The 25840-nt window shown below is 34.7% G+C and overlaps 1 protein-coding gene across 1 annotated transcript in view; it reads left to right on the top strand.

The window, feature by feature from the left end:
• Positions 1-25840, top strand: part of CFAP47 (cilia and flagella associated protein 47) — a 267594-nt gene that overhangs the window by 141796 nt on the left and 99958 nt on the right. Inside the window, exons 50-51 of the mRNA XM_040055880.1 lie at positions 2435-2572; positions 20998-21095. Of these exons, the coding sequence (XP_039911814.1) occupies positions 2435-2572; positions 20998-21095 (236 nt within the window). The remainder of the gene's footprint in view (positions 1-2434; positions 2573-20997; positions 21096-25840) is intronic.

The following is a 25840-nucleotide window of genomic DNA, read 5'->3' as shown; positions in this document are numbered from 1 at the left end:
CTGCAATTCTTCACTGATTTTTTGATTGTGCAACTGGTGGATTATTGCCACAGTGGTTTAGCAAGTCAAGTAGTTTTTAGTTACTATAGCTCTTGAAATATTCTTGAGCATTAGTAATTTATTCTTTTGGAACTTTTCAAGCATTCTAATATTTGCTGCAAATAAAAATTAATTACTCAAGTGCTTCAGCAAATTATTTAGATGCTTTTGAGGCCATGTTTTGTGCAGAAAACAAAAGTCACTCTTTGTTTTACCATCTCATTACTTAAAGCTGTGATCATTCCTGTTCTGTCCCTCTTTCTCCCACGCTCACATATGGATAATTCATGATTCTGAAATACAGAAAATTAGTAAAGAAAATCCTCCATGGTCACTGGAAGGAAGAACTATATGGAAAAATATCTAAAATTTTTAAAATTAAGTGTAGCAAAGTATTTCTTACTGTGAGAAGTTGGTAGAATTTATGAATGTATTGATTTTCAGCATTTAGCCAAGGCTTTTTGATTAACTTCAAAGCTATAATTTTGCGTTTTTTTAATCATTGTCTTCTAGCTGTTGACATCTTTCAAGCATATTGATGGCAAGGATTGGTATTTAAAATTAACGAACTTTCTCTTACTCTTTGCTTCTCTCTAGTATTGTGATTCAATAGACCAAAATAATACTAAGATTATCTATTGAGACATAAAATCAGATTAATTAGTCAGTATCCTGTTATTATTATTATTCATTAATTAGTTGTTTATCCTATGATCCGTTACCTATTAGTGCCATTCTGTGTGTACTCTTACATCAGGATTTATTGATGTAAGATTTATTGATGCATTGATTATTATTGGGCATTTTCTTCAGTCTCCTTTATCCTTTCCATAATGGTTTTATTTTTTTATCCTTCTTGCATATCTACCTCATCTTTAAGATAAAAAACCAAAACAAACAAACAAACAACCCCAAAACAAATGAACAAACAAACTGGTTATTTCCTGAAATTTAAGTCACTCTGCCTATTTGGATCCAAGTTCTGACTTGCTTACTGGGAGTAATTTTGATAGTTTTGAAAACTTTTTTGTTTGAAATTATTTTGGTTTGTTTTTAATTAGTTTAGTTTATTTGTATTTAAGTAGAGTTTTCTTAATGAAAGAAAATTTGGGATTCTATTTTTTTTAACGTTTGAAGTTTTATATTGTTCCTCTGGATTTAAACCTATTTCCATTTTTTGATTTTGTTTTTAACATGCTTTATACCTGTGGTTCTTGGTTGCTGTCTCTCACAAAAAAAAAGAGATTCTTCCTTATAATCAGTTAATGTAAACCTTCTTAGTAGGAATATTTTGTCAGTGTTTGTCATGTCACATCTCTGCCCTACTCAAAGCTGCGGAAACAAAGGATTCCATTAGATGTAGGTGTTTTCAGATCAAATTGTTCTGGGACTCTTGCAAGAATTCCCCATTTCAAGTTTTAAAATTCCATTAATAATAGTTTTCCCTAGTTCTTGGTAAGACAAAAATGAACAAATTCCCTTTTGGAGGTGTTTCCCATAAATTCTAATAATTGCAAACAAGAGCATTTCTTACTATATAATAGCATAAAATAAGTTCACCTCCTCAGATTTAGTATGAGGCAAGAATTAAACCTGCAAAATGTATTTATTTTGGCTTAGAAAATCTCCAGAACATATTTGAACATTGAAGGACAGCACTTCAGATGCAAGTAGAATGTTGTGTGGTACTTCCGAAAGTTTGTGTAGATTTAAAATTCTTAGACAGAAACACAAAATGGAAGAAATGAAACCTTCTAATTTAAAGCCAGTATGTCAAATCATCCAGAATAATGTTAACATTATTTAAAGGCACGCTGCACATACTTGATTTAATGTTATTAAATGGAGGTCTGGCAATTTAAAATTCAGGGTTTGCAGTCTCTCTGTATTTTATCTTCCTGCAATATTTGATTGCAATTTAACATACAATACAAAAATGTATCACAGGAATATTTTAACTATTACAATTATTCTCTTACAGCACTAGAATGAGACACTGTGATTTAAAAAGAAATAACAGAAGCAGTCAAGACTGTGCACAGAAAATTGAGCTGGGAAATACATACAATTAGTGACCATCAGATTTTGTAACTTCATGAAGTCTTTGTTTGTCTTGTATTTCCTATTACTGATCTTTTTCAGGTGTTTATTATGGATCTCTTCAGGCAAGCAGAAGAGCACTTCGAGGACAAAAAAATGGTTAATTTCTTTGTGCCCAGCCAAGAGGTGTTTTTTAACATCATAAATTATAATTGAATGGCTGACACCTGGAGTGGAAATTTTGCTTCATTTTGGATTAATTTTGAACTGAGGAAATATTTGTACATGTCTGGCAGTCTGGGTTTTTTGAGGCTAATGCCTGGGCAATAAAACACCTGGTGTCTGTTTGTTTTAGGTGTAATTTCATTTGTTGCTCAAGATGAAGACCAAGAGCAGCCTCAAACCAGTAGCTCACCACCGATGAAAGGTCGTAAACGAGCCCTTCAGAAACGGCCAGCAAGGACTCCACCACCTCTTAAAGCAGCTAATGTTGGTATGTTTGTTATTATGGATGCATTTGTTGTCAATTTTCATAAAATTACATCATAATGTGTTTTAAAATTAAATGAATATTTAGTATTCACAGCCTGCAGACAGCGTATGAAATTTTCCTTTTATGCTTTTTTGAAACATTTTTATGAAATGTTAAGCTGAGTTTTTTCTTTTCCTTTTTTTTTTTACCCTCTTTTTGCAATGTCACTGATTGTTTCTTGTTGTTGAAGAGGGGCAGAATGTTTTTGATGCTTTTGATTCTTTCTTTATAACTCTCCAACAATAGTGATAGTGCTGATGTCAAAGCAAACCTTTTCTGAAATTCATATGGCTCCACTTCTTTCCACTGTGGAAAAAATGTTCTTATAACAGTCAGACATAGATACCACTTTGGTACAACAAAATCAAAAAAGAGAAAATTCCAGAATACCTACGTACTTTCCTATTGTCACCACCTGCTTTATTCTAAGCAGTATCTGCATTACTTTTGAGATTTCAAGTGTTCCAGAGGAATACTTTTGTGGTTACACCAAATAGACAAAGCCAGGTTTTTTGTTTGTTTTTGGATTAATTTCTCCACTTTCTTATTTGTATTTGCAAGTATAACTCTGCCTACAGAACCATGTTCTTTATGCTATTAATATCTAATTTGGTATATATTTAAATTATCTAGCATTTTAAAAAATTGATCAAAGAATATTTCTTGCAAGGAAAGCTATCAAGGAAAGTTTTAAAGTAAAAAATTTGGTTTAGTCAATATTGAGTTCTTAAGAAATTAAGGGCTTGCAGATTGGAGATCTCTCTGTCTTTATAACTGTATTTTCTAGATAAATTAAAACTAGAATTTATCAAGCTCTAAAAAGGATTAGAAGCTAATTTTATCAATAAATTAGAAATTGTTTGAGTCAAGTCAATGTGAATGTCAGAAAGTCTGTTCTTTTATCGTCTATTAAAATCTGTACAGCAGCATGGAAGTTGGCTGAAATTAAAACTCATGCAATATCTCATTGGAACTTTACAGAAGAAGGATTTTAAGAAGGATTAAATTAAGGTGATATATGCAGATAATATAGTAGACACAAGAATTATAAATTTCCAGATATTAAGTGGAATTAATAATAAAAACATTATAAATGGTGATGCCAGGTAAATGGGAGATAATCTTCAATTCTCTGCTGAAAGTCTGAGAATATTCATGAATTTAGTTAAGCTTCAATTCCCCAAATGAAACATTTTTTCTTATACTTGCAAATTTAGGGATCAGCAGTCCTAAACTAGTAAAGGCTGTAACTGAAAGTAACTGAATGTAGAAGGTTAAGTAAGAAAATGGTTTAGGAGAGAGGATGTCTCAGTACTGTCCCTGTCACTGATTTGAATGGAGGGTGTTTTTCTTAGGTAGAAAATCCAGTGTGGCTTCATGGTTTGCTGTTATCATTACTGATAATACTTTTGCTGCATTTGATTTCCCAATGACAATGCTCTTCCAAAAACATAAGGATGCTGAAATTTTCTCCTTCAGATGTTTTTATGAAAAAGCATATTTTGTTCTTGCAGTAAAAAACATTCCTCATGATGAATCCTTTTTATGCTGCCCTGTACAAGAAGGAATAAGAGAAAACAACCCAAAACCCAGACAGAATCTGCAGAGCAGATGTGGTGACAGGGGCTTGCCCCATTCTAAACTGATGTGGGGGTTTAGTTCTTTCCAAAACGTATTTCTGTCTTTGAAGAGGAGGTCCTAGGGTTTCTTTTCTCATGGGAGCCAAAAGTAAAACAAAGCTAAGTGGTTGCAAAGACTGAAAGTAGAATGTAGCTTGTCTTTCATGTAAGGCTTATCTTTAGATATTCCTATATTATAGAGTGTTAAAATCAGAAGTAAATATTAGCTATTAATAGGTATTTGTGTCACAGTCTCAATAAATGCTACACTCCTCCTATAAGAGTGAAGCCTCCTAAAGTCTCTAAGTAGTGGAAATTTTTCTACTCTGGAGTTCGTGGTAAGTTCTTGGACTGAACTGGCCAGATCCCCCTGTGTTGTGTTCTTTGCTGTGCCATGGGGAGGGTGCTTGGCTCAGCTTCTGCCAGACCCACTCTGCTCCTCAGGAATCATCCCCTGCAAATGGGAATCGAGTGTGAAGTTGCTGTGGTTGCTGCAATGGCTAAAGGCTGCAAATCCCCCTCTCCTCGTCCAGCATCCCTCACACTCTATCCAGCACCAAGACTCTGGCACTTAAGCAACAGCTTTTAATGCTGGCAGAGATGTCTCACAGTGTATGTTTGTACAAGACTGGAGAATTTTGGGCTGTTGTCTTACGGTGGCTGGCCTAAGCATTGCCTTTATCCAAAGACTGTACTTTGCATTTTGTTTGTCTTATGGAATGCATTTAGATTTTTATGTCACTGCCAAGTTTTTGATTTTCCTTGTACTTGAAAGGCTAAACATCAGAAGCATACACTACTTGTAAATAGGCCATAATGAAAAAGCACAGCCAGAGGGGCCAAGCCAGACACTCATTTTGGCAAAGCCTGGCATAATTTTTTTTTTTTTTTAAGCTAATTTATGCTTCAGCTGGGCTTTCAATGACAGGCAATGTTTTCTAGCCTAAGTTATCATTATAGTTCTTATGAAATGTCTCTGAGTTGAGTGTCTTTCCTGTTGAGTTTAAAAACTGCTTCCAAGTGATTCTTTGAGCAACTGATGCCATTGGAAGGTAATGGTACTTGCACATGTGATTCTCTTGGACTTCCAGGCTTGAAATCAATCCCTGAGGGCTGAACATCTGTGGGAGCACTATGGGATATTCTTATAAGGAAGATACTAAAATAATGTCTTTGTTCTAGCAACTGTTGGAGTGATTAAGAGGTAAACAGTACACAGGATGGCAAAAATATAAAGACGTTTAGCATTTGTTCATTTTAGTTTTTTTAAAAAAGATCATAAGACCTGAGTATGCAATTGTAAATTATAGGATTTATTCAGTATTAATGCAGTAGGATGTTTCACATACCTTTAATATATTAATATAAAATTGATACGTCTCACAAACATATTTATTTCTGGAATTAATGTCTTTTTAAGAGGACTGTTCTTTAAAATCAGTTTGTGCTAACAGCCCATACATTTTGATTTGGTAGTTAAGCTATTTTTCAGTCCAGCCTGCATTCTATATGTTCATGCATGGTGTGTGCTCCAGCTTCAGATTAGTTTAAGTCTCTCTCTTCAGACAAAAAAATAAAGACCTATACAGAGAAATAATCCTCATGTAAATTGCATGCATATTTGCAAATGTAAAGTACCAACCACAGCTTGGTTTGTTTGTGGTTTTTTGGGCTTTTTTGGTTGTATTTGTTTTGTGGGGTTTTGCTTGTTTGTTTGCTTTTCTGTGATTTTTTTTTTTTAATAGCATTTTCACATTTGCAGCTATATTTATGCCAATGCATGCAAGCTTTGAGGAATGGTGTAGCATATGTAGAACATTTAGTATTAGACTGTTTTATACTTTTTTCCTTTGTCAAAAAGATTGTTCAATTACTGCTAGCTTTCTCAGTAGGTGCCCTTCTGCAGTACTGCAGTCTGCTGGATGTTATGAATTTTCCTGTGCCCTTTTAAGACTCGGAACAGCTTGATTCTCCCAGTAAACTAACATGTTTTGAAATAATTCAGATATGGCAATGCTTAAAGGACCTATGACCCGCATGGAATTTTGTGAAGCGTGGTAGTGTGCTATTAAAAATCTCTGCAAACAGTGCAGGGTAGCCCATTTAAAATTAATAACAAGAGCAATCTGTAATTGCTCACAAAGAAAGGCTGCTGATAAACTTTAGGTTGCATCACCCTTCCTGCAGCAGGTGTTGTAATATTGTTGTGCTGAGAAGGCAGGTAATGTTGCTTCTGCACTAACTACAAATTAGTTATCCTCTTGTAAGCCTGTACATCTGTATATTTTTGGATATCATAGCATGTAGGATTATATTTGCATATAAGGAGATTAAATTTTATTACCCAATTTAAATGTCTGTGATGTGCAGTATGCTTGTTTTGAAAGTCTGTGTAGGCTTTAAACTGTATTACTGAGAAACACATCATTCTGTCATGTCTGGCAGACCTCAAATATGTATGCATGGAATTTTGTCAATTAATAGCCCATTTAATAAAAAAATAAATTCTGAAAAACAAAATCCCTAGCAGAAATAATGAGTGGGGCTCACATGACAGATCCAGGTGTAAGCCCTTACTAGTTGTCTGTGGCAAAAACATTCAGAGTGATATAAAAAAAATAACATTTTTGAAACCAGAGGAAATGAGCAACAGAGCATCAGTCTCCCTGCAGCCAGTGCCCTTGTTGTTATGCTGGAGTATTTGACATGCTCTTTCCAGGTCATCATTTTGCCTTTCCTACCTTGTCATGCTTACAAACAATTATTATTTTACCCTTTAGCAAGTAATGAATTATAAACACACAGAGAGTACATAATGGTAATGAAAAAAGGCACTAATATTTACCAGCTCTTCACAGTGGTTATAAGCATGTCAGGGGCTGGAGATAATGAGGTGAGGAGAGGATAGAGGGAAAGTCCCTATCAGTCTCCTCCATCATCCTGTTTCAATTGCTGTGATGTGTGAAAGTATTCACTGAGCCAGAAAACAGGAAAAATTTAAACTTTGTGGCGTTATACATGAGACAGTTCATAGGAAGTGGAGTCAAATCAAATATGCCAATTTTAAAAGAGTCTTACAATGTGAAGGGTTTTTTTCCTAGCTGAATAATGACTTGAATATTTTACATTAATCTAAATATTATGAAACATTCAAATTAATCTTTCAAAAAAAATACATTCTCCTTAAGATATTTGATATTCAAATTACTGCATCATCAACAATATTGTCTAAGGAAGAGAAGAAGCTTCCTTCAAGGTTTATGTTTAGTCCCTCAGCAGAGAAAATAATTGAATAGACATTCTCAGAGCCTGTTTGGTGTTTGGACAATCCAACAGTTAAGCTAATTTATAAATAGATTTACAAATCCAGAGCAACGTTTTTATATTTATTTATTTCAAGTTTCTGAAAACTATGTAATTGAGAAGTATCAATTAAAAATTAGATCAAATCCAAATTATGTTTTTAAGATGACAAGGAGTATAATTCCCAACAGGAGAAGAAAATAAAACACATTTCTCCTTCCAATCTAATTTCTTCTTCCTGTTGCTATTGTTACTTTCATTACAAGTAGTGCTGGATTTTTGTAACTAGGTAAGCTTGCACCATGTACTACAGTCACTGTCTGCCTTTGAAGCTAGAAATAGGTTATTCTTGAAGACTGTTTGTGATTAGTACATTATAATTGTGTATTTTTTTGTAATTTTTTTTGTTAGCAAAAGTCTCAGTTCATCTCAGTGTTTTCTCATGGATTGGTTTTGTGCCTATCTTAGAGCCTCTTGTCCTTTCAGTAGCCTGCTGCTGGAATTTGCTGAGCACTTTTATTTCTATAGCAGATGCAAAATAAATTTCCCAAACAGAATTCTGGCTCTTAATTTATCCCAGACACTGGGCACTCCTGCATTCTCACACATTCAGTAATGAGGTAGGTTTGCTAACTAACTAGCAAAGGGCCACTCTTATTTTTACAGAGCAGGCAATAGATATTTCTTGTCCATTGCAGTCATTTGTTATGGTCTGTATTGTCTCTCTCAAAATATTTCTTTTGCTTTCTCTGTGGGTAGAGTCATAATTGTTCTATAACCATGTACATAACTATGAAATTTTAAGTATTAGGGAACTACTGTTTCCCACTGTGGCAAAAGACAGATGATACTTTATACATTGTCATCAGAGAGTAAGTGTATGTGTGTACAAGAAGTTTTTTGAAGTTCAGAATTAATTGTGAGAATGTGATTAGTATAACTGGTTATATATTCAATTTATTTTATTTAGGAAGAATGTTTCTTCTTTCATAATGTGATATATACATTAATTATTAGTGAATGTTAGAAAGAATTGCAGGATTGCTTTTACTAAGTTATCTGGATTTATTGGTTATCTACACCTTATTTGCCTGGTAATATATTGAGAAATTAGTAAGAACAACCTTATAAAGTTCAGCTACTGTAAATATGGCAGACAATATCCATGAAATTAATGAATGTTTGGTTTTATTAGCATGGAATTGCGTTAACATAAAGATCTTCTGCTTCAAGATTAAAGGAATTTTACTTCATAGTTTCTTCTTATTATTGAAGACATAAATTGCTCACACAACTCTACAATATGATTTCTGAAATCTAGTGAAAATCTGCCCACTTCATCATTGTACTCAGGACACTATTTCATATAAGTGATTTTGTATTTTATGGATGTATAGAGAAACAAACATCATTTTTCTAAAATAACCCAGGCGTTCAACAGAAATCCTTAACACCTCTTTCAGCAAAGACATATTTTTTTATCCCAGAAAAAAATGTTTCCTTTTCTGTGTGTGTGATCTTGTTTTATGTTGTCTTTTTGCCTTTCCTTAGGAGAATAAGATGAAATGCCTACTCTGTGACAGAGCTTAGAATGGAAAGTTATCGAAACCCCAATTAACTTGAAAGGTTCATTTTAAAATTAAAGGGTTATACTGAAAAAGAAAAATAGACACTTGTCAGTTTTAATGCCTTTGTGTAGCTGTGTTCCTATGAAACACTGCAGTAATACTGTATTAGGGTTGATAAAATGCTTTTGGTTAATTTGAAATTTTTAGAAAACTCCCAGTATTTATTAAAAATATTTTTATATTTAATATATATTTATAAAAATATTTTTATCTGTAAATACAGATTATTCTTTTTTCTAATAATGGCAGTCAGGAATCATTAATTGGGGTGCAGAAGTATAATTTTTGTCATTCTGGGCTATCTTAGGTAGGAAATAGGCATTCTTAGCCTTAATATTTGGCATGTTTTTAAGAGGAAACAGCATGCACTGAGCCTGCCTGAGTATGGTAGAGAATTTAAAAGTGAATCCTGTCTGCAAGCAATCTGTCTTCTCATTGAAGTCTCATATAGGTTTACATAATAAAATCAAATTTAACTCAAATAAAGGTTCAGTTAAAAAACGTTGTACTCAGCATTTCTTGGGTCCTTTTGTTTTTGGTTTTCTTTTTTTTTTTTTTTTTTTTTTTTAAGTGCTGAATTGCAAGCTGGGGGATATAAAACTTTTAGGGAAGTAATGCAATTGATTTTGCAGTTGCAAGGGAAATTCTGTAATTTAGTTGATTGAATGGTATTTGTCAGGGGAAGGACTCGTGCTCCTTGTATGTGCTGCAACTCATAAGAGCAGTTATTTGCTTTTGTGACACAGCACTAGTACAAACTGGGTTCACTTTGTCTTCAGTAAGCTTATTTTTAATATGTTATGTTGACAATAATAAAATAAGGCTTGGAATTTCACAATAAAGAACATGAAGTGTATTTCAGCACAGCACATTACACCTGGAGGATTGTTAAGGACCTTTAACAGGTCTTTGCTGCTAAGACTTAAAATTAAAAAGCCTTTGCAATAACTAAGTACCATATTTGTGAGCAGACTTCTGTGTCTGAAGAATACGTGCTGCTTTTCTGCTGTCTTTTTGTATTTTTTTGACTGTTAGCCTTGTCACAGGTAGTTGTGCTTGTCCAATATACTCTTTATGTAATCTGTGTTTCGCCAATGAACAATCATATTTTCATTCAATAATGCATACTACTGAAACAAAAGTTGAAAACAAGAAATAATTACACATTGGTATGGGGGTTTTTTTTCACTAGAAGATTTTTATCAGTTCTAAAGTCATCCTAATTTTGTATTTGATTTTTTCTGGCTACAGTTTTTTGATGTCAAATGTTCTAAAGAGTTCTTATGTTCTATGTCTAAATGTTTTTAAAGAGTTCTTAACAGCCAAAATGTTAAATTTATGAATATATTTTATGTAGTAAAATATCACCCATCCAAAAAAAAAAAAAAAAAAAAAAAAAAAAAAAAAAAAAAAAAAAATTAAAAAACCCCAAACTCTGAGCAATTATGTTTTCTCTGAATAAATATAACTATTAAATGCTTATATTTATAAGCTATTTTATATGGGGTTTTTTCATTCTGATGTGGAACTGGAAAACACTTTGGTATCATTAACTGGAAAACACTTTGGTATCATTTTAAGGAATTTCCTGACTGGAAATCATCTGAGTATAACTTAACCTACTGTGCCAAGGGTATATCAGCTGTGACTGTGTGTACATGACTTCTGAGCTGGCTTTTGCTTTTTCAGACGTGTTAAAATATTTGTGTGACACAGCTACCCAAGCTGTTCACCTGGCAAGTGATTTCCTCTCATAAGTCACAGTTTACACATTCTTAAAATGTGAAGAACTATGCAAAACCTGGCCAGTGAATGCTATTTCCGCCAAAAGGAAGAATAAAAAGTTCTACGTTATTTTACCATATCCTTTTTCAAATTTTTTTCAAGCAATTGGTATTGGTGGCTTTTACGACATAAGGCATCTTTCCCTCCTGTTCTCTTTCCCATCCTTTTCCTTGTTACATGATTTATAGTGGATTTTTGTCCATCCTCCAGTATAATTGATGATTTTCCTAACCTTCCAGAGAGCCTGCAGGGAAATTTAAAGATCCGTTTTTTCCACAATCACCCTTAGCTTTATATGCCAGGATAATAGGAATGAGCAATATTTTTTCTGTTTCTTATATGAGACCTTATGAGTTGATAGCCAGAAACAAGGCTCCCTCTGTATTTTTCTGTTACTTTTGGATTTTTCCAAAGTTAAGACATAGGTAGACGAAGATAGAAAAACAGTGTCAGTAGAAATAAAGGCAGATATGGCAAATGGAGAAAAACAGTAGTCCTTGGGGAAAAGGACTTTATTTAAGTAATTTTAAAAGTTGTAAGAGGAAGTAGGGAGGGTTAGTACATAATTTGAGGTCATTAGTTTAACACAGTCTTGACTCTGTTTGTTAACAAAATATCACAATTTATGTGAGCTAAAGATTATGGCTGTGAATGATGTTTTGAGATATTTTGCAGAATACAAGAGTGTGTTAGTTATGTATAACTAGGTAGGAGTAACTTGTTTCCTTGAGGATTTTGACAACCATTCCTCTAGGATAGTCTTCAAAGTTATTTAGTAATAAAAACTTCATGACCTAGGTAATCTGTCCTAGTTCTTCTCCACCCTCACTACTGTAGAGTTTCACAGATACTTTTTGCATGCTCTAAAGTCCACTGTTTGTTACTCTCCATCAGAGAGATCGGATCACTCCTAGTAGAAACCTTCTGTGCACGTCAAAACTGTGGGCATCGCCTTTCCTCAAAAATCGTCTCTAAGAAAAATAAAATATTTTTTAAGTAATAGTTGTTTTCTGAACTTCAAATTCTTATTGGTTGTATAAGTTTTTCTGTGGTTTCATGTCTTTTCACAGTTGCCTAACAATCAGTTCATTTGTGGTGGTTTTTTTTTTTGTGTTTTTTTTTTACTTTACTTGAGTTATTCTTGTCTCTTTGCCCTTTGGAATTATTACGTTGTTCAACTCTTAGACTAGATTTTCTAAGTATCTCCTCCACTTAACCTCATCTTCTTTCTTTGAACTAAGGTAATTATAATAACCAAGTAACTGTGAGTCTTAAAGCAAATGTCATTTATCTTCACATTACTTTAAAAATGTTAGTATTCTAAACAATCACTTCACTGTATAATCTCCAATTATATCAAATTCATGCTGAGTGAAAAGCTCTAGTTCTTCTTCCTTGCTATTCGGACTTCTAAAACCGTAGTGCAGTAACTGAAAAACTATCTTCCTGTAAATTACCACAAAGATTCTGCTTGTGATGGCGGTCTGATTTTGAGGTAACCACTTGAGACATGTTAATCATCACTAAGAATAATAGACCCAGGCAATAAAAGATGAAATAACACCTTAAAAGGAGAGTTTTGAGACACCCATGTGACATAATGTGTGTGACATGTTGTTTGCCCCCAAAAATATGGACCGTTACACTTGAAACCTACCAGATTTATTTTCAATGGTCTATTCATGGCAGATTCCTTATGTAGTAGATTGTTAAATATCCCTGCTGTCCCACCTCTTCAGCAAGTATTCAGTGGCTTTTTATGAAAGTCTGGGGTTCTTCTCAGTGTGTGGCTTTGTGATCTTAGAGGGGCACAGTAAGGAATGTGATTGAGACAGTGGACCTACGTTGGTAAGGTTTGTGACAATCCTTTGAATTCATTCCCCCAGCATTTATTCCTCAAACTTTTACTAAGGCAGAATATTCCCTTCCCTGCCCCACTTCCCCCCACTCCCTCCCAAAACTGTCAGAACGGTGAAGTTTTGACTTGTGTTGCTAAAATGTGCTGGATTTTTTTCAGCATTTGAAATTTTCTCTACTCTTTGCATACTTCATGTTCACATATGTCATGATGCCTGCAGAGCTCAAAAAAGTCAGGGGAGATGGATTCTAATACCATATATATTAGCTGTGTTATTGCTGATTTTTTATCTCTTGTTTTAGATCTATATTTACTAATGTCACAAGTGCTTGGGTGACATACTGTCATGTGCCCTGAGTTTATTCCAATGCCACGATTTAATCAGAAAGTGTTTAACATGTTAATAAGATCAGATCCTTATTTCTGCCTCAGTGTGTGTACCAGCAGGTAGATCTTCTGTCACCAATAGACAGGCTGGGCTAAATGTCCTGAAAGATACATATCCTGGATAAATGTGGGACAATTGAAGAGTGAAAAAAAATCCCTTGTAGAAGGTCAACAACCGTATTCGCCATATTTACATTTTCATCACTCAACTGCAAGGGAGAAGGGAGACCTGTGATGTGATCATATTAAGGTACTGAGTGTTTATGAAGGACATCAAGAATATTCTGTGTTAAAGAGATATTTTCCCTCTTCCACATCCCACAGACATAGCAGATCTGCTGTATGATTTTTTTTGAAGTTGTTACCTGGGAGATGGAGATGAGAAAGTGTCTATGGAGTAAAGGTGTCTAACTGAAAAATGGTTTTAGAACATCCTGCTGTGGTGGTATTAATAGTATGGAAGACTGAGCTTCAAAAATGGAAGATACCAGCAGCATTAGTCATCCATTTCCTTGAAATAAGCTGTCTAGTGTTAAAATTGTCCTCCTTACAGTTTTACAGAAGTTTAGGGAAAAGGAATGTCTTTCATGGGCTAGTGGTATCACAGTTTCCACCATAAGATGGTGATGTTCATTTGAAAAGATGGATTTGAAGCCAGAATTTAAAAATGGGAGGTTCTGGATTTCTGCTTTTAAAAAGGTCAGACACCTTTTTCAGAGCTTTGTGTTGTACTAATCACAGATAATTGCAAGGCCAAAACAAGGTTTTGATTTTGCATTTAAAAATTTTGTTCTAATTTCTATTTTCAAATTTTCCTGAGTGGAAAAGGCACTGGAGATACAGTCCTTTCCTAGTTTAGGGCAAGTCCTGAAGAAAAGGAACCTTAATCCATCTTGCAGATTTTCCTTTTGCAGAATACCCTTCTTCACCAAGCCTACCTATAGGTACTATATGAACTTGAAAATTCCAAATTAATTTAATATTAAGTACATATTTACACATGAAAGCATCATAATTTAATTTTAAGTTGCAGCATTTCGAAGGCATCACTTCCAATTTACATGTGCAAACGAATGCAATCTTCCATCCTCAAAGTCACTTTAAGGACTGTCCCTCTGCATGACAGGCTGGATACAGAATGTAAGGCACACTCTAAATTTATGGAAGTTGCTCTTGGGGAATTGTAACATCTTATCCTTTAGGAACAAGATTAATGACTGATGAATATTAAAGTATTTTGTCAAGTAGTGCTATATGGAATACATGAAATGAATATTCATTTGGAGTTAGGGTTTCTCAGATATGTTCATGTACGTAAAATGGCAGCTGAAAGCAAAGTTTATCTTGCCAGGTTAGGCATTTTTAAATAAAATAAAAGCATTTCTAGAAGCTGATACATGTTGATTACTTTTATTGAAAAAGTATAACCCTTAGGTGAGAAAACTCATAAGCTCAAGCCTAGAGGTAAAGCCACTACCCTGGAATAAGAAAGTGTAGAAGTGTTGCCTTTCCAAGGTTAAGTTATTCCTCATGTAGTAAAAAATGAATATAAATGTCTGACTTCTTTGCATCATTTTGAACTCTCAATGTAATAGGGTTGCAACATTTCCTTAATGTGTTAATGTTTTACAGCTTCCCCCCATAAATCAAGGGCAGATTTTTTACACTTGGAAACTAAAAGTGAAGATAGGTAACTGGAGCCAGTTAAAACAAGATTTAACTTATTTTTGAGTGGAGTGATGGGTCTACCTGTACAGAAGAGTAGCAGGTTTTTCCTTCAGCATGTGAACCCATTAAATTTATGTAGTGACTGTCAAAAATATCCAAAGCTTTTTTATAAAGGGTTTACATGTCTTAGGACTGATTATTGCAGTTATTTTTGTGTCTGGAATGAACTTGGAGGTTTATGGTGAGTCTGAAGAAATCCCCTAAAATTCTGTAAATTTTTTTTTTTTTAAATTTAACATTATAGAGAAACTAAAAGTGTCAGTAAAAGTTTGCATAAGAAATTTCAGGTCTTTTAGTAGTAATTCTTAGATGGTTAAGGCCAGTCCAGTTAGAAAAAAAAGGAATGTAAATAATCATGGGCTTAGCAGCTAGTCTGTTTCACATGATTTATATGAAAATCATTTATTCTAAATCAATTTTTTTTTTTTTTTCCTGCATGAGCTGTTTACATTGAAAGCTGTTACACGTGTATATAATGTAGGAAACTAGACAAAATGTCATTTTTAATTTATGTCTTACGTTCTGTAAAGTACAGCAATATACCTATGAGGACAGCATTAAGGATGCTCTCTCAATGAGAATGTTCATAACTCCCAGCCCAGGAAGTTTTTTGGAGGATCGAGAAATCATGCGGTGTTATTTCTCTTCCTGCTAATCCAAAATAAACCCAACCCTTAAACATCCCTATCTAAGAGTGTTTTATTTAAAACTGGAATTGAATGTACTTTATTAATTTTTATTGCTATATTAACTCTGCAAATATTAAGTAAAAATGCTGTACAATGAACTCACATTAAATTTGAAGATATCACTTAAATTCAGCGTTTTCCTTAAATAATCAAATTTCTGATGCCAATACAAGAAGTCAGTAAGATTAGGATGAAGTATTTCTGATAAATTAACATTATTTAGTGGTACAATTCAAGTTTCCCCATTGTGTCCATATCACACACACACACCCTCCCAAAGATCCTAGAATTCTACAATTTTCAAGGCAAATCTTCCTTCATCATCAGTGATGTGTCATTCAGGTGACTGATGGACAGCTGTGTCTCATTCAGGAGAGAAGGATCTATTCTGTTTAGAACTGACAGCACATTTAATAGCTGGTGTAGCAGACATAGGATCAAAAGTAGATTTAAGGAAAGGGGCCAGAGAGAGATCAGAAATTTCAGCTTGTGGCTGATATGGTAATAAGGTATTCTTATCCAAGTGAGTGGAAAGGAGCATCTTGTGATTAGAAGGAAGAGGATTTCAGAATTGATAACTCTTTAGGATGTGATACAAAATATAAGATTAAAAGTGTGTGGCTTAAAATACTGATGTGCTGAGAAAGACTTTATAACATTTTTTAAAACTGCACAATAAATGATGAGATCAGGCAAAGGAGAAGCAGTTTATTTGCATCACTGAAGGGAAGTAGGACAAGGCACCAGACTGATTCGATTACAAAAGGGTATTCAGCTCAGGAAGAAAACCCAATGATTTTGTTATATCATACAAGCTGGAATAAGGTTTGGAAAGGAAGTCTGAGGTTTTAACCTGAAATGTTTGTTGAAGGTTCAAGTTTAATTTTCATGTAAATTGTAATTTAGTAGTCCTGTGTTTTAAATACAGACCTGTCTGTTCACAAATGTAATTACTGTAGATAAATACTAGTTGAAGAAATTGACTTGTTATTAAGGAATGGATTCAGAAATATGCTTTATTTTTTGTTGTGTTGTTCCCCCAGCTCAGGGTAACTACATGAAACAGGAATTACGCAGTTTTCTGTGTTTCCCGTGATTTCATAGTAAAACCAAAAACTACAAAATAATAGGGGAAAGTTCTAAAAACTTAAAATTAAGCAGCTCTTTTTCAGTGGTGCTAACTGAATATGCAGCAGCTAACACATGGAATATGCTGCTTTGCACTAGCCATTAGTGACAGATGTCTGACCCTAACTAGTCTGGGTGAAAGCCTACTGACCAAAGTAGAGGCTAAAACAAAAGGTGGGGGAGATTAAATATTGAAGTAGATGCATTTTTATGTTCAGATTTGTGCTCACTCCTCTCTAGTGGTGGTTCCCATCTGAAGTACTGACAACAATTTGTTTTGTTTATTTCATGAGATCTGACAAGATCATGACCTGGTGGTTGCATAAAGCCGGCTAAGGATTTTTATTTGTCATCGAAGGCCCAGAGGGAGGAGATAAGAGATCCAAGCCTAAAGTCAAATGGGGTTTATCTCACAAGACATCAAAGTGCAGTGCTCAGGCCCTAAGAAAAGACTTAAAATGCATTAAAAATGTCAATGGAAGTTTAGAAAAGTAGAGCGAAAAGAAAGAGTGCATACTTATTTTTTTCTGCCTGCTTTTGGAATGTGTGCAGAAAACAGCAACAGACAAATATAACCTTGTTCTGTGACTAGAGAAAGAGCCATCTCTAAGTTTCAGCCTGAGAATATTGACTTTATCTCCATTGCCCCCAATTGTTGAGCCTTTCCTAGCATCTACTCTGTGGTAAAGTAAAAACTCTTTGAAAAACTCTAACAAAAAATGGCAAAAGAAATCCCCAAACTCCTGACCTTCTGCTCTGTACATTGGAAAATGAATTTCTAATACTACACCTATCTTCAGCCATGCAAGTTTTTTGGGTTTCAATGCTGAGATAGAACCAAAGGAAATTCCAAAAGCATTTGCTGTTATTTTGATCTGTTTAAGGTATTTTATTTTTTTCCAGGGAGCTTAAGCTTTATAGCTTTGGAAGTGACTTCTGAGTATTCTTGAGAGTAAGAACTAGTTTCTGTCTTGTGGGTTGCCCTTAGGAAGAGAAGAAATTTGGAGTAAAATTAGTCTATCATTAATTGGGGATAATTGCAATAAATTTGCCTTGATGTAGCCTGTTCAAATACATTCTGTGGGTAAAGACATGAGCAGGGATTCACCTTTAAAGTCACTATTTGGTACCAGGTTTTCGGATAACTGAGGATAAAGCCCTGAGTTTTATGTTTTTAGCAGTGCTGCTGGGCAGCAAACAACGATTCAGCTGCATTTTCACTGAGTGAAATTTGATAGAACATCTAAGTTTATACAACTTCAAGGCTTAATACTAAGCAGAAATTTTCAGTCAATGATTCAGCTGCAAAAATAAAACAATATGCTTCTTCAGCAGAGAATTGCCAGATTCCTACCATGCATTAAGAAAAACGTTTCCATTAAAGTATTTTAAATTTTTTAGGGAAATGCCAGGTGTATGGATATAATATTATCATGAAAAACATCTAAATACATGTAACATCACTGAAAAATGCATACAAGGTATTCTCTCCCAAACATGATACTGTTTCCCAGAAGGTAATCTGTAAGTACTGTAGCTTATTTAGGGTCTCCAGAGGGAAAAAAAAAAAATAAAAAAAATTGATTTTTCAAAATTGAGAAAAACTTAAAGAAACATGAATCTAGACATTTGAATGCATGAAAAGTAGAAAAAATAAATCAGTAATTTTTAACATAGAAACAGGCTTTAATAGCTCAAAGTACTTGAAGTCTAAACTAAAAAGAAAACAACTTGACCTGAAAGCTTTGCTTTTGAGAAATATCAGAAATTAGAATATTTTCTCAGCAAATTGAACAGAATAAATGAATTTGTACATTAAAGGAAGACAAGACAAGGAAGGCTACAGGTTTTATATTACTGCAGTTATGAAGAACAGAAACGTGATTCAGGAAAGTTATGAATACAGAGGAGAAATGTGAGGTCAAAGAGAAAAAGAAGGCTCTAAGTGTATATGGGAAAATAACTTGGTTGCAGTATATATGAATTACTGGAAGGCCTAATATTGTAATGACAAACAACAGTGCAGGAAACCACATTTCCCTTGTTCACACAGCTGCTGATTTTTTCAAAGAATTCAAACAGTTTTGTGTGTTGTGCCTTCCCTCCCTTATTGTCATGCCTAATATTTTTCTTTGGAATATGTAAGCAAACTCACATCTGTAATTTATGAATTTGTGCAGGAGACCTGTCTAAAAATTGGCAACACATTCTCTGCTTTTTCATTTCTTCATATCCCAAACTGATATAAGCAAGGGGCCACATGCTGGATTGCACCACCACGGTTTAATACATGAGGTCCTTTTGAATTCACAGACTTTCAGAATAGTTTGTGTTGGAAGGGACCTTGAAGGCTGTCTGGTTCCAACCTCCCTGCCATGGACAGGGACGCCTTTCATTAAACCAAAAGTTTTGGGCAGACACTCACTTGTAAAGGTGATTGCTACTTTCTTCTTTATCAGCCTGCTCTGAAGCCTTTTCTGCTGAAACTTTAGTTTGGAAGAGTCTCTCTGACCATTCTCCTCAAAACAAGCTTTAGAGTTTAGAAAGTCCCTGAACTCCACTGTAATGAACATTAGTGCAAAGAATTAATTTAAATTTTCTGCTGCAGCCTTATCTTCCTAGAGCATTCTTTTTCCACCCTGATCATCTCTCAGCCCTCTGAGTTTGTCAGGCTGCCAGCTTCAGATGTGTTTGAAAAGGTTGTGCTACTGCTTTTTGAAATCCTAAGTAAATTGTCACTTGAGGGTGGAGTGTTTTTTGGTAGGAGTGTTCTTGGAGGTTTGAGGAAAGGGTGGCAGCCTTGTTAATTTTTTTTAAATAGAAGCTTATGCTCTTTTCTGTTTTCCTTAACTGTACAGACATTCATTCATGAATGTGTTGCTGTACTTCAATAAATCTCTTTGTCCTGCAGTTTAATCACATATCCTCAGTAACTTTACTGTTGATGGAACTTTACTGTTGATGTTTTCCTTTTTTGTTTCCTACCTGAATTTCAGCACTTTTCCTATAGTTTGACTGCATCGAGTGATGGCCCAAGCTATGGGTACTCTTTGATTTTCTTTTGGTCTTTAATTAAGAACTTTTATTTCGTCTTCCAAGGCAGTATGTTCTGTTTTGGTGTGAGGTGATCCTCCCGTCTTGCACAAGTTATCTCTCTTCTGTGTATTTTTAATCAATTTTGTAACTGATTAACCTCAGGGTCCTGTACATGCCAGAATCCTTTAATGGACATTCAGAAGATCTCTTTAGCTCAATGATGCTAATTTTTATAGATTGTAAGACACTGAAGCTGTTCCAGACAGTGTAAGGCTGGAATTCTGGTATTAAAACCCAGTTTAAATGAGTAAGTTAATACAGAATGTATTTGGTGAAAATTTTAAGAAAATAATGCAAATAAATTCTGTCAGAAAGAGTTTTAATGGAAACAGTGTTTGGAAATAAAGTCATATATGTGGAATAAGGAACTGCAACAAGGAAAATGGTGACTCTGAGATGAGTTGTGGTCACTGCAGAAGAGAAAATCAGTAGGAGCTCCCAAGACTAATGCTGTGGTAAAACAGGAGAGCTAATGGAGCTCTCTAGTGTATAATTCAGGAAAGTGTGAGTAGGAGGATTAAGGCTATTTTCATCTCATACAATATACTGACAAACAGGAACAGTGCAAGTAGTTTTTGGGTATGCATTATTAAAAGGTGCTGAACAGCTCTTTATATGTGAAAAAATCCTACCAACATGAAATATTTGTGCTGTGAAAATCAGGCCTTATGGTAGAGATTTCAGGCTTAATTTGTTTCATCTACCTGAACGAGATTGATGAGATAATTATATTAACATTCATGACTGTGTCCTAAAAGCAGGAAAATGCTAGATACAAAAAATATTGTGTGAGAGGAACTAATTTTGATTTCCTGATATAAAAATACAAAAGTACTGTCAGTTTGCTATGAAGTTTTAGTTACAAATCAATGATATTTAAAACCCAGAAACAACATGGTAGTCTAGGAAGCTAATTTCCCCAAGTGCTATTTCCATTCCGTTTGTATATATATTAATTTTGTTACTATTTTGAATCCTGACGAGAAGGGATTAGATAACACAGTTTTCTGAACAGTGATTGAATCAGTTCATGATTTGCTTTGTCTCACTATGAACAGTGACTGGCATTTCTTCTAAAAGTTCAAAGTTCTCATTGATTTGAAGGCTGCTAGCATTGATCACCTCACAGGATAATTTGTAATGCATTCTGGTTTCTCTAACATAGGAGGAAGTTCTACAAATTGCAAAGTGTGGTTCTCCTTGAAGATTTACAGCACACCTGCAGCAGCAGAAAGGACAATAGAAGTGGACTGTAAAGCTCTGGTAAGGTTACTCTAAATGTCTAATTTTGTTCTGCTGCATTTAGAAGAAAAAATTAATTTTTATTGTTGTTCTGGCTGCTCTCACAGAGGATTAACCAATTTTATTAAGTGACCACACAATCATTTTTTGAGTAATAAAATTCAATACTTATTAAGATCTCATTTAAGCTCAGTGATATGAACAAAAACAAATGCTTGAATAAAAGTATGTTCTTTATCCTTTTGGAAAAATTGCACTTTTATTCTACTGACATCTGCTTTTAATTTTGGATCTCAAATAAGCCTGCATTCTAAAAAAACTTCAGTTTATCTCTTGTCCACAACAGAATATGGCTCTTTTGGTACTTTGCTTCTTCATGCATGCCATATTATTATTGTCATTTAAATTTCTTTAATCATTGGGATGTATTTAATCATGTTTGTATTACTAGATGAATACGTACTGTCACTCTTAAAAAAATTATATTAGTCATACTAAAAGAATAATTGCATCATATTAAATAAGTGTGCTTTAAATCACTTAACTACGTGAAGAGTAAATACATTTTTAATATGTTTGCTTAATAAATAGTGGGTTTGTTTCCCACTGATTTGTAATTTTATTTGTCTTTGAATTATCATTTGTAAGGTGTTTGTTTTCAGAGCTAATATTTCTCCTAACTTCTGTAAATGGATTTTTGCTTTATCATCTAGACATCCTGCTTTCTCCATGCTTTGTAATAAGAGGTGCTGGTAACAGGTTATATGAGTAGAAATGACTGGTGTGGTATTTTTCTGCAGGAAAATTTTTGCAAATAAAAATATGTGACAGAAGTGCTAGGGGAATACTTCTTCCAGTCACGGATGCTGGGAAGGGAGAGGAATCCCCTCAGCTGGTTTTACATGTGTTCAAATGGGGGGAAAGAAATACAAACCAGTAAGCACTTCTGAAAATATTGAAATATCATTGCTCATGTATGACTTCAGGTTTGCTCTTCTTTGCTTGAAGTTCAGTGTCCTGACTGTGAACTTCTGTAGGGAAAAGAAAGATAATGATGCTTTCAAAGGGTTGGATGAGTATGCTGGGAGATGTCTGGTGCTAGTCAGAAACATAAAAACAGGACTAAAAGAGTTAGTGATTTGGGACCTTGAAAAGAGTAGTGTAGGTTTTTGTCCCACAGGATCATGCATTGCCTTGTATCATTTTCTGATCTGAAATTTCTCTGAAGTCCTAAAAGGGAAGGCTAGATTTGAAGTACATTATTGACTTCTATTGTATGAGAAACTCCCAGGGTGCATTTGAACTCTTCCTGTAAACTGTAATCAAATTCAATGTGAAAATTTGAAAAAAAAATATTAAAGTACAAAATACTTCTGCGATGTTCAGGGCACTGAAATTACTTATCTTAAAATTTGGATAGTTCCTTTAAAGGAAGATAAAGGAGGTAAAGAAGTAGCTAGGCCTCTTCAGATCTCTATGGAAAATGTAATTTTTTTATTATTATTACTGATGAGTTTGGAAGATGACATGAAAAGTTCTGACTACCAAATGGTAGTGTGGTTACTATTATGGAACTGTGATTGCTGAATATACTGGTTATATGCCAGGCACTTAATTTTGGAGTGTGAGAACTTTCTGACTCTAATATAAGGGAATGGGATTATCGTAGCTAATGTCTCAGTAGCACTGTCAGTGTGACACCAGCAAAGAGAGCCAATACAGTCCTTGACTGCTGAACAATGGTCAGACATGAACAGAAAGCAAATAATGCTGGTGGTACTGTTATTTAGAATGTGCACACATCTGGTTTTTGAAAGTTAAAAATGGTTTTGAAATACTGGAAGAAAATCAGAGAAATCTCCTAGAAGCAAATCAAAGAAATCTCCTAGAAGCATGGGGGCCTGGAAGAGCAAGCCTTGTCATATGAACGTTAAATAGCTCTATCAACTTAGTTTGCCAAAGAAAAAATGGAGGAGAAATGTGATCATTCGCTAAAGAATATTTAGTGATGATGTCTGTTTGCCTGACCAACATGCATCAAGAGCTAACAGCCAAAAATTTATATCTGAGAATTATTTAATCTTGCATGGAATGTCCCAGTAACGAGAACAATAAAACATTGGAAGTTGTTACTAGTGAAAACTGTAGAGAGAATCTTGTGAAGGTGAGAACTTGTAATTGCTTCAAAAGCTGAAAAATATTTAAAAAGCATAGACACCTGGTACATCTTCTACATCAGTGAGTCAGATTTAATGAATGCATTGATCTCTTTTTGACCTTAGAGACTTCTTCCTTCTTGGCCCTTGGAACAAAGAGGATTAGCAACATTTAATTTAAAATACTAATAACACTGCTTTTCCATGGTAGTTATAGCTGAATCTCATCATCAAATGCAATACAAATTTATCCTCAGCATGTCAGAAGTACTGTTCTGTCTTACAGAAGTTTTCAGACTTCTGAAACATCCAAAACTGGCTACAGCAGAGGGGAAGTTGGCAGGATGGAGATGTTAAATGAGCCAGGTGTAGCATCTTGCTGTTCTTGATGGTGGCTACGGTGACCACCAGCCTGCAGGCAGTGAGGGAGGGCCCAGGGAGATGAGGGCTGGGGGGCACCTCAGGAGCAGTGGACAGCGTGGGATCATCTTGCCACATATCCTGTTATAGTTGATGAGTATATTTCCTTGCAGATTCCAGTTTTGCATTTGAGGTTTGGAAATGCTTTAGGTTGACTCAACCTTTTGTACTTCATACATGGGCATCTGTCTGAAATGCAATGCCTGTGCCAGGGTGACAGCTCCCACCACATGGAAAGGAGAGGTCGGAGGGTCAGGATTCAGGCTGAGTTTCTGACTCTGCAAGTTCTGACCCTGATGGATGGCCTGAGGCGCTGGCCACCAGTTGATGCTGCTCCTCTGTTGAAGAGTGCAGAGAATTCTGAATAAAGAAGTTCTACCTGGCAGCACCATACAATTGTCTGTAGCTCACATCTTGGTGTCAGCATAGAGCTGCTCTCTTCTGTTTTCAGTGCATAAAATCAGCTAAAAGGAAATACCACATTTAGGTCTGTACTGCCCCCACCCCCAACTCATGCATTGTGCTGCCATCCTCATTTATTTGCTCAGAATTTTCTGCACTAAGTATTATTGCATTATGCTTTCATCTCTATTTGGCATAATGCTTAATTCTGATTAGATTAGTGATCTTGAATTGCAACAACACAGGATTTTCCAGTTACATTTACCTTTAGTTTGCTTTGTTACATCCATGTCTGAACATCCCTAAGGTGATAAATTTCAATATCAAAGCATATCTGCAGATATGTATCTGAAAGACTTAGAGATAATTTGGTTTAACTCAAGTTTTTAATAAAATATTTTAAATTTGCATTTCTACATTGTTGAGACCCATCTCACTACTCATCATTTTTGGATGTTTTTTTCTCTCAACCTGAAATTCAAGTTCAAAGTGGAGACTGATTAATTAAATCAATTGAATCAAGCCCAGTTTTATGCTGCCCAAATTTTGTTAAAATGCTTTTGACCTGTTAAAGCTGAAATAATTTAAGCTTGTACTTCGCTGTTAACCAGATTATGACTAAGGTGTTTATGGAAATAAAAGTATTGAATAAGTCTATATTGAAAGCCATATTTTAAAAGTTATTAATTCTAAGCTCTAGTCTAATTTGATTTATTTTAATCACTGTATATCATAAAAGAAATACCCTTGTTTGAATAGAAGAAGTTACCTAGCTGGAAATTTAGAGTCAAATCCTATTGTAGTCCTTATTCTTCAGCAGACAGTGTGGGTTGCTGGTTGGGCACTGACACGGGCTCTCCAGGGCAGTGGTCACAGCGCCAGCCTGACAGAATTCAGGAAGTGTTTGGACAGTGCTCTCGGGCACATGGGGTGACGAGTGCAGGGCCAGGAGTTGAACTCAGTGTTTCTCATGGGTCCCTTCCAACTCAGCATATACTATGATTCTACAAAATAGATTGCAGTGAAGACCTAAGATTTGACCCATAAATTCAAGGAAGTAAAGGAAATAGCTGTTTTAATTTAAAATATAATAGTTTCTTCCTAATTTTTACATAGAAGCACAGTAGTTCCTCCAATTTGAGGCACAACTGTATCTAAATCAAATTAGATTCAATTTTTTTGCTCCATGTGGTCAATAGAATGCCCATCAGAAGTTGTTTGTTATGATGCAATGCCTTAAAGGTCAATGCAGAATTTGAATAAGAAAAATAATGTAATCTCATTTACTGTGTGTTTTTCACTTTTTTTCTATGAGGAAAATTATAGTAAAAATGGAAAAATTCCTACAAACTTGGCTCTTAATAGTGTGAATACTGCTTAATACTGTTAGGTTTAGAGGTTTTGGGACAGAGAAGCAGTTTCACTTCTCACTTTTTCTCCCTTTGACCAAGTAGTCATGGTATCTTCTGTGTTGGATAAATGCTTGATGACATTACTTTGCAAGTAGCAGAATAAAATACTGATTTTAACTTTCTTTGTGACAATTCCACATGCTTCTGTTTCCAAGTAAGGAATGGCTGACAGTCTATTTTCTCAGTGTTCAGTTAAAGTTCTTGAAGATAAATTTATTTCTCATTTTCCTCTCCAGGTTTTGGAGGTATCTGGTTTTGTTTTGTTTTGTTTTTGTTGTTGTGGTTTGTTGGTTTGTTGGGTGGTAGTGGTGGTTTGTCTTTTTGGGTTAAGGGGGGAAGTCTGGGTGTTTTCATGTTTGGCTGGATTTTTTTCCAG

This window comes from Hirundo rustica, chromosome 2, assembly GCF_015227805.2.
Source record: "Hirundo rustica isolate bHirRus1 chromosome 2, bHirRus1.pri.v3, whole genome shotgun sequence".
In the NCBI taxonomy this organism is placed as follows: domain Eukaryota; kingdom Metazoa; phylum Chordata; class Aves; order Passeriformes; family Hirundinidae; genus Hirundo; species Hirundo rustica.
The sequence above is the reverse complement of the archived record's forward strand: the minus strand, read 5'-3'. Positions and strand labels throughout refer to the sequence as shown.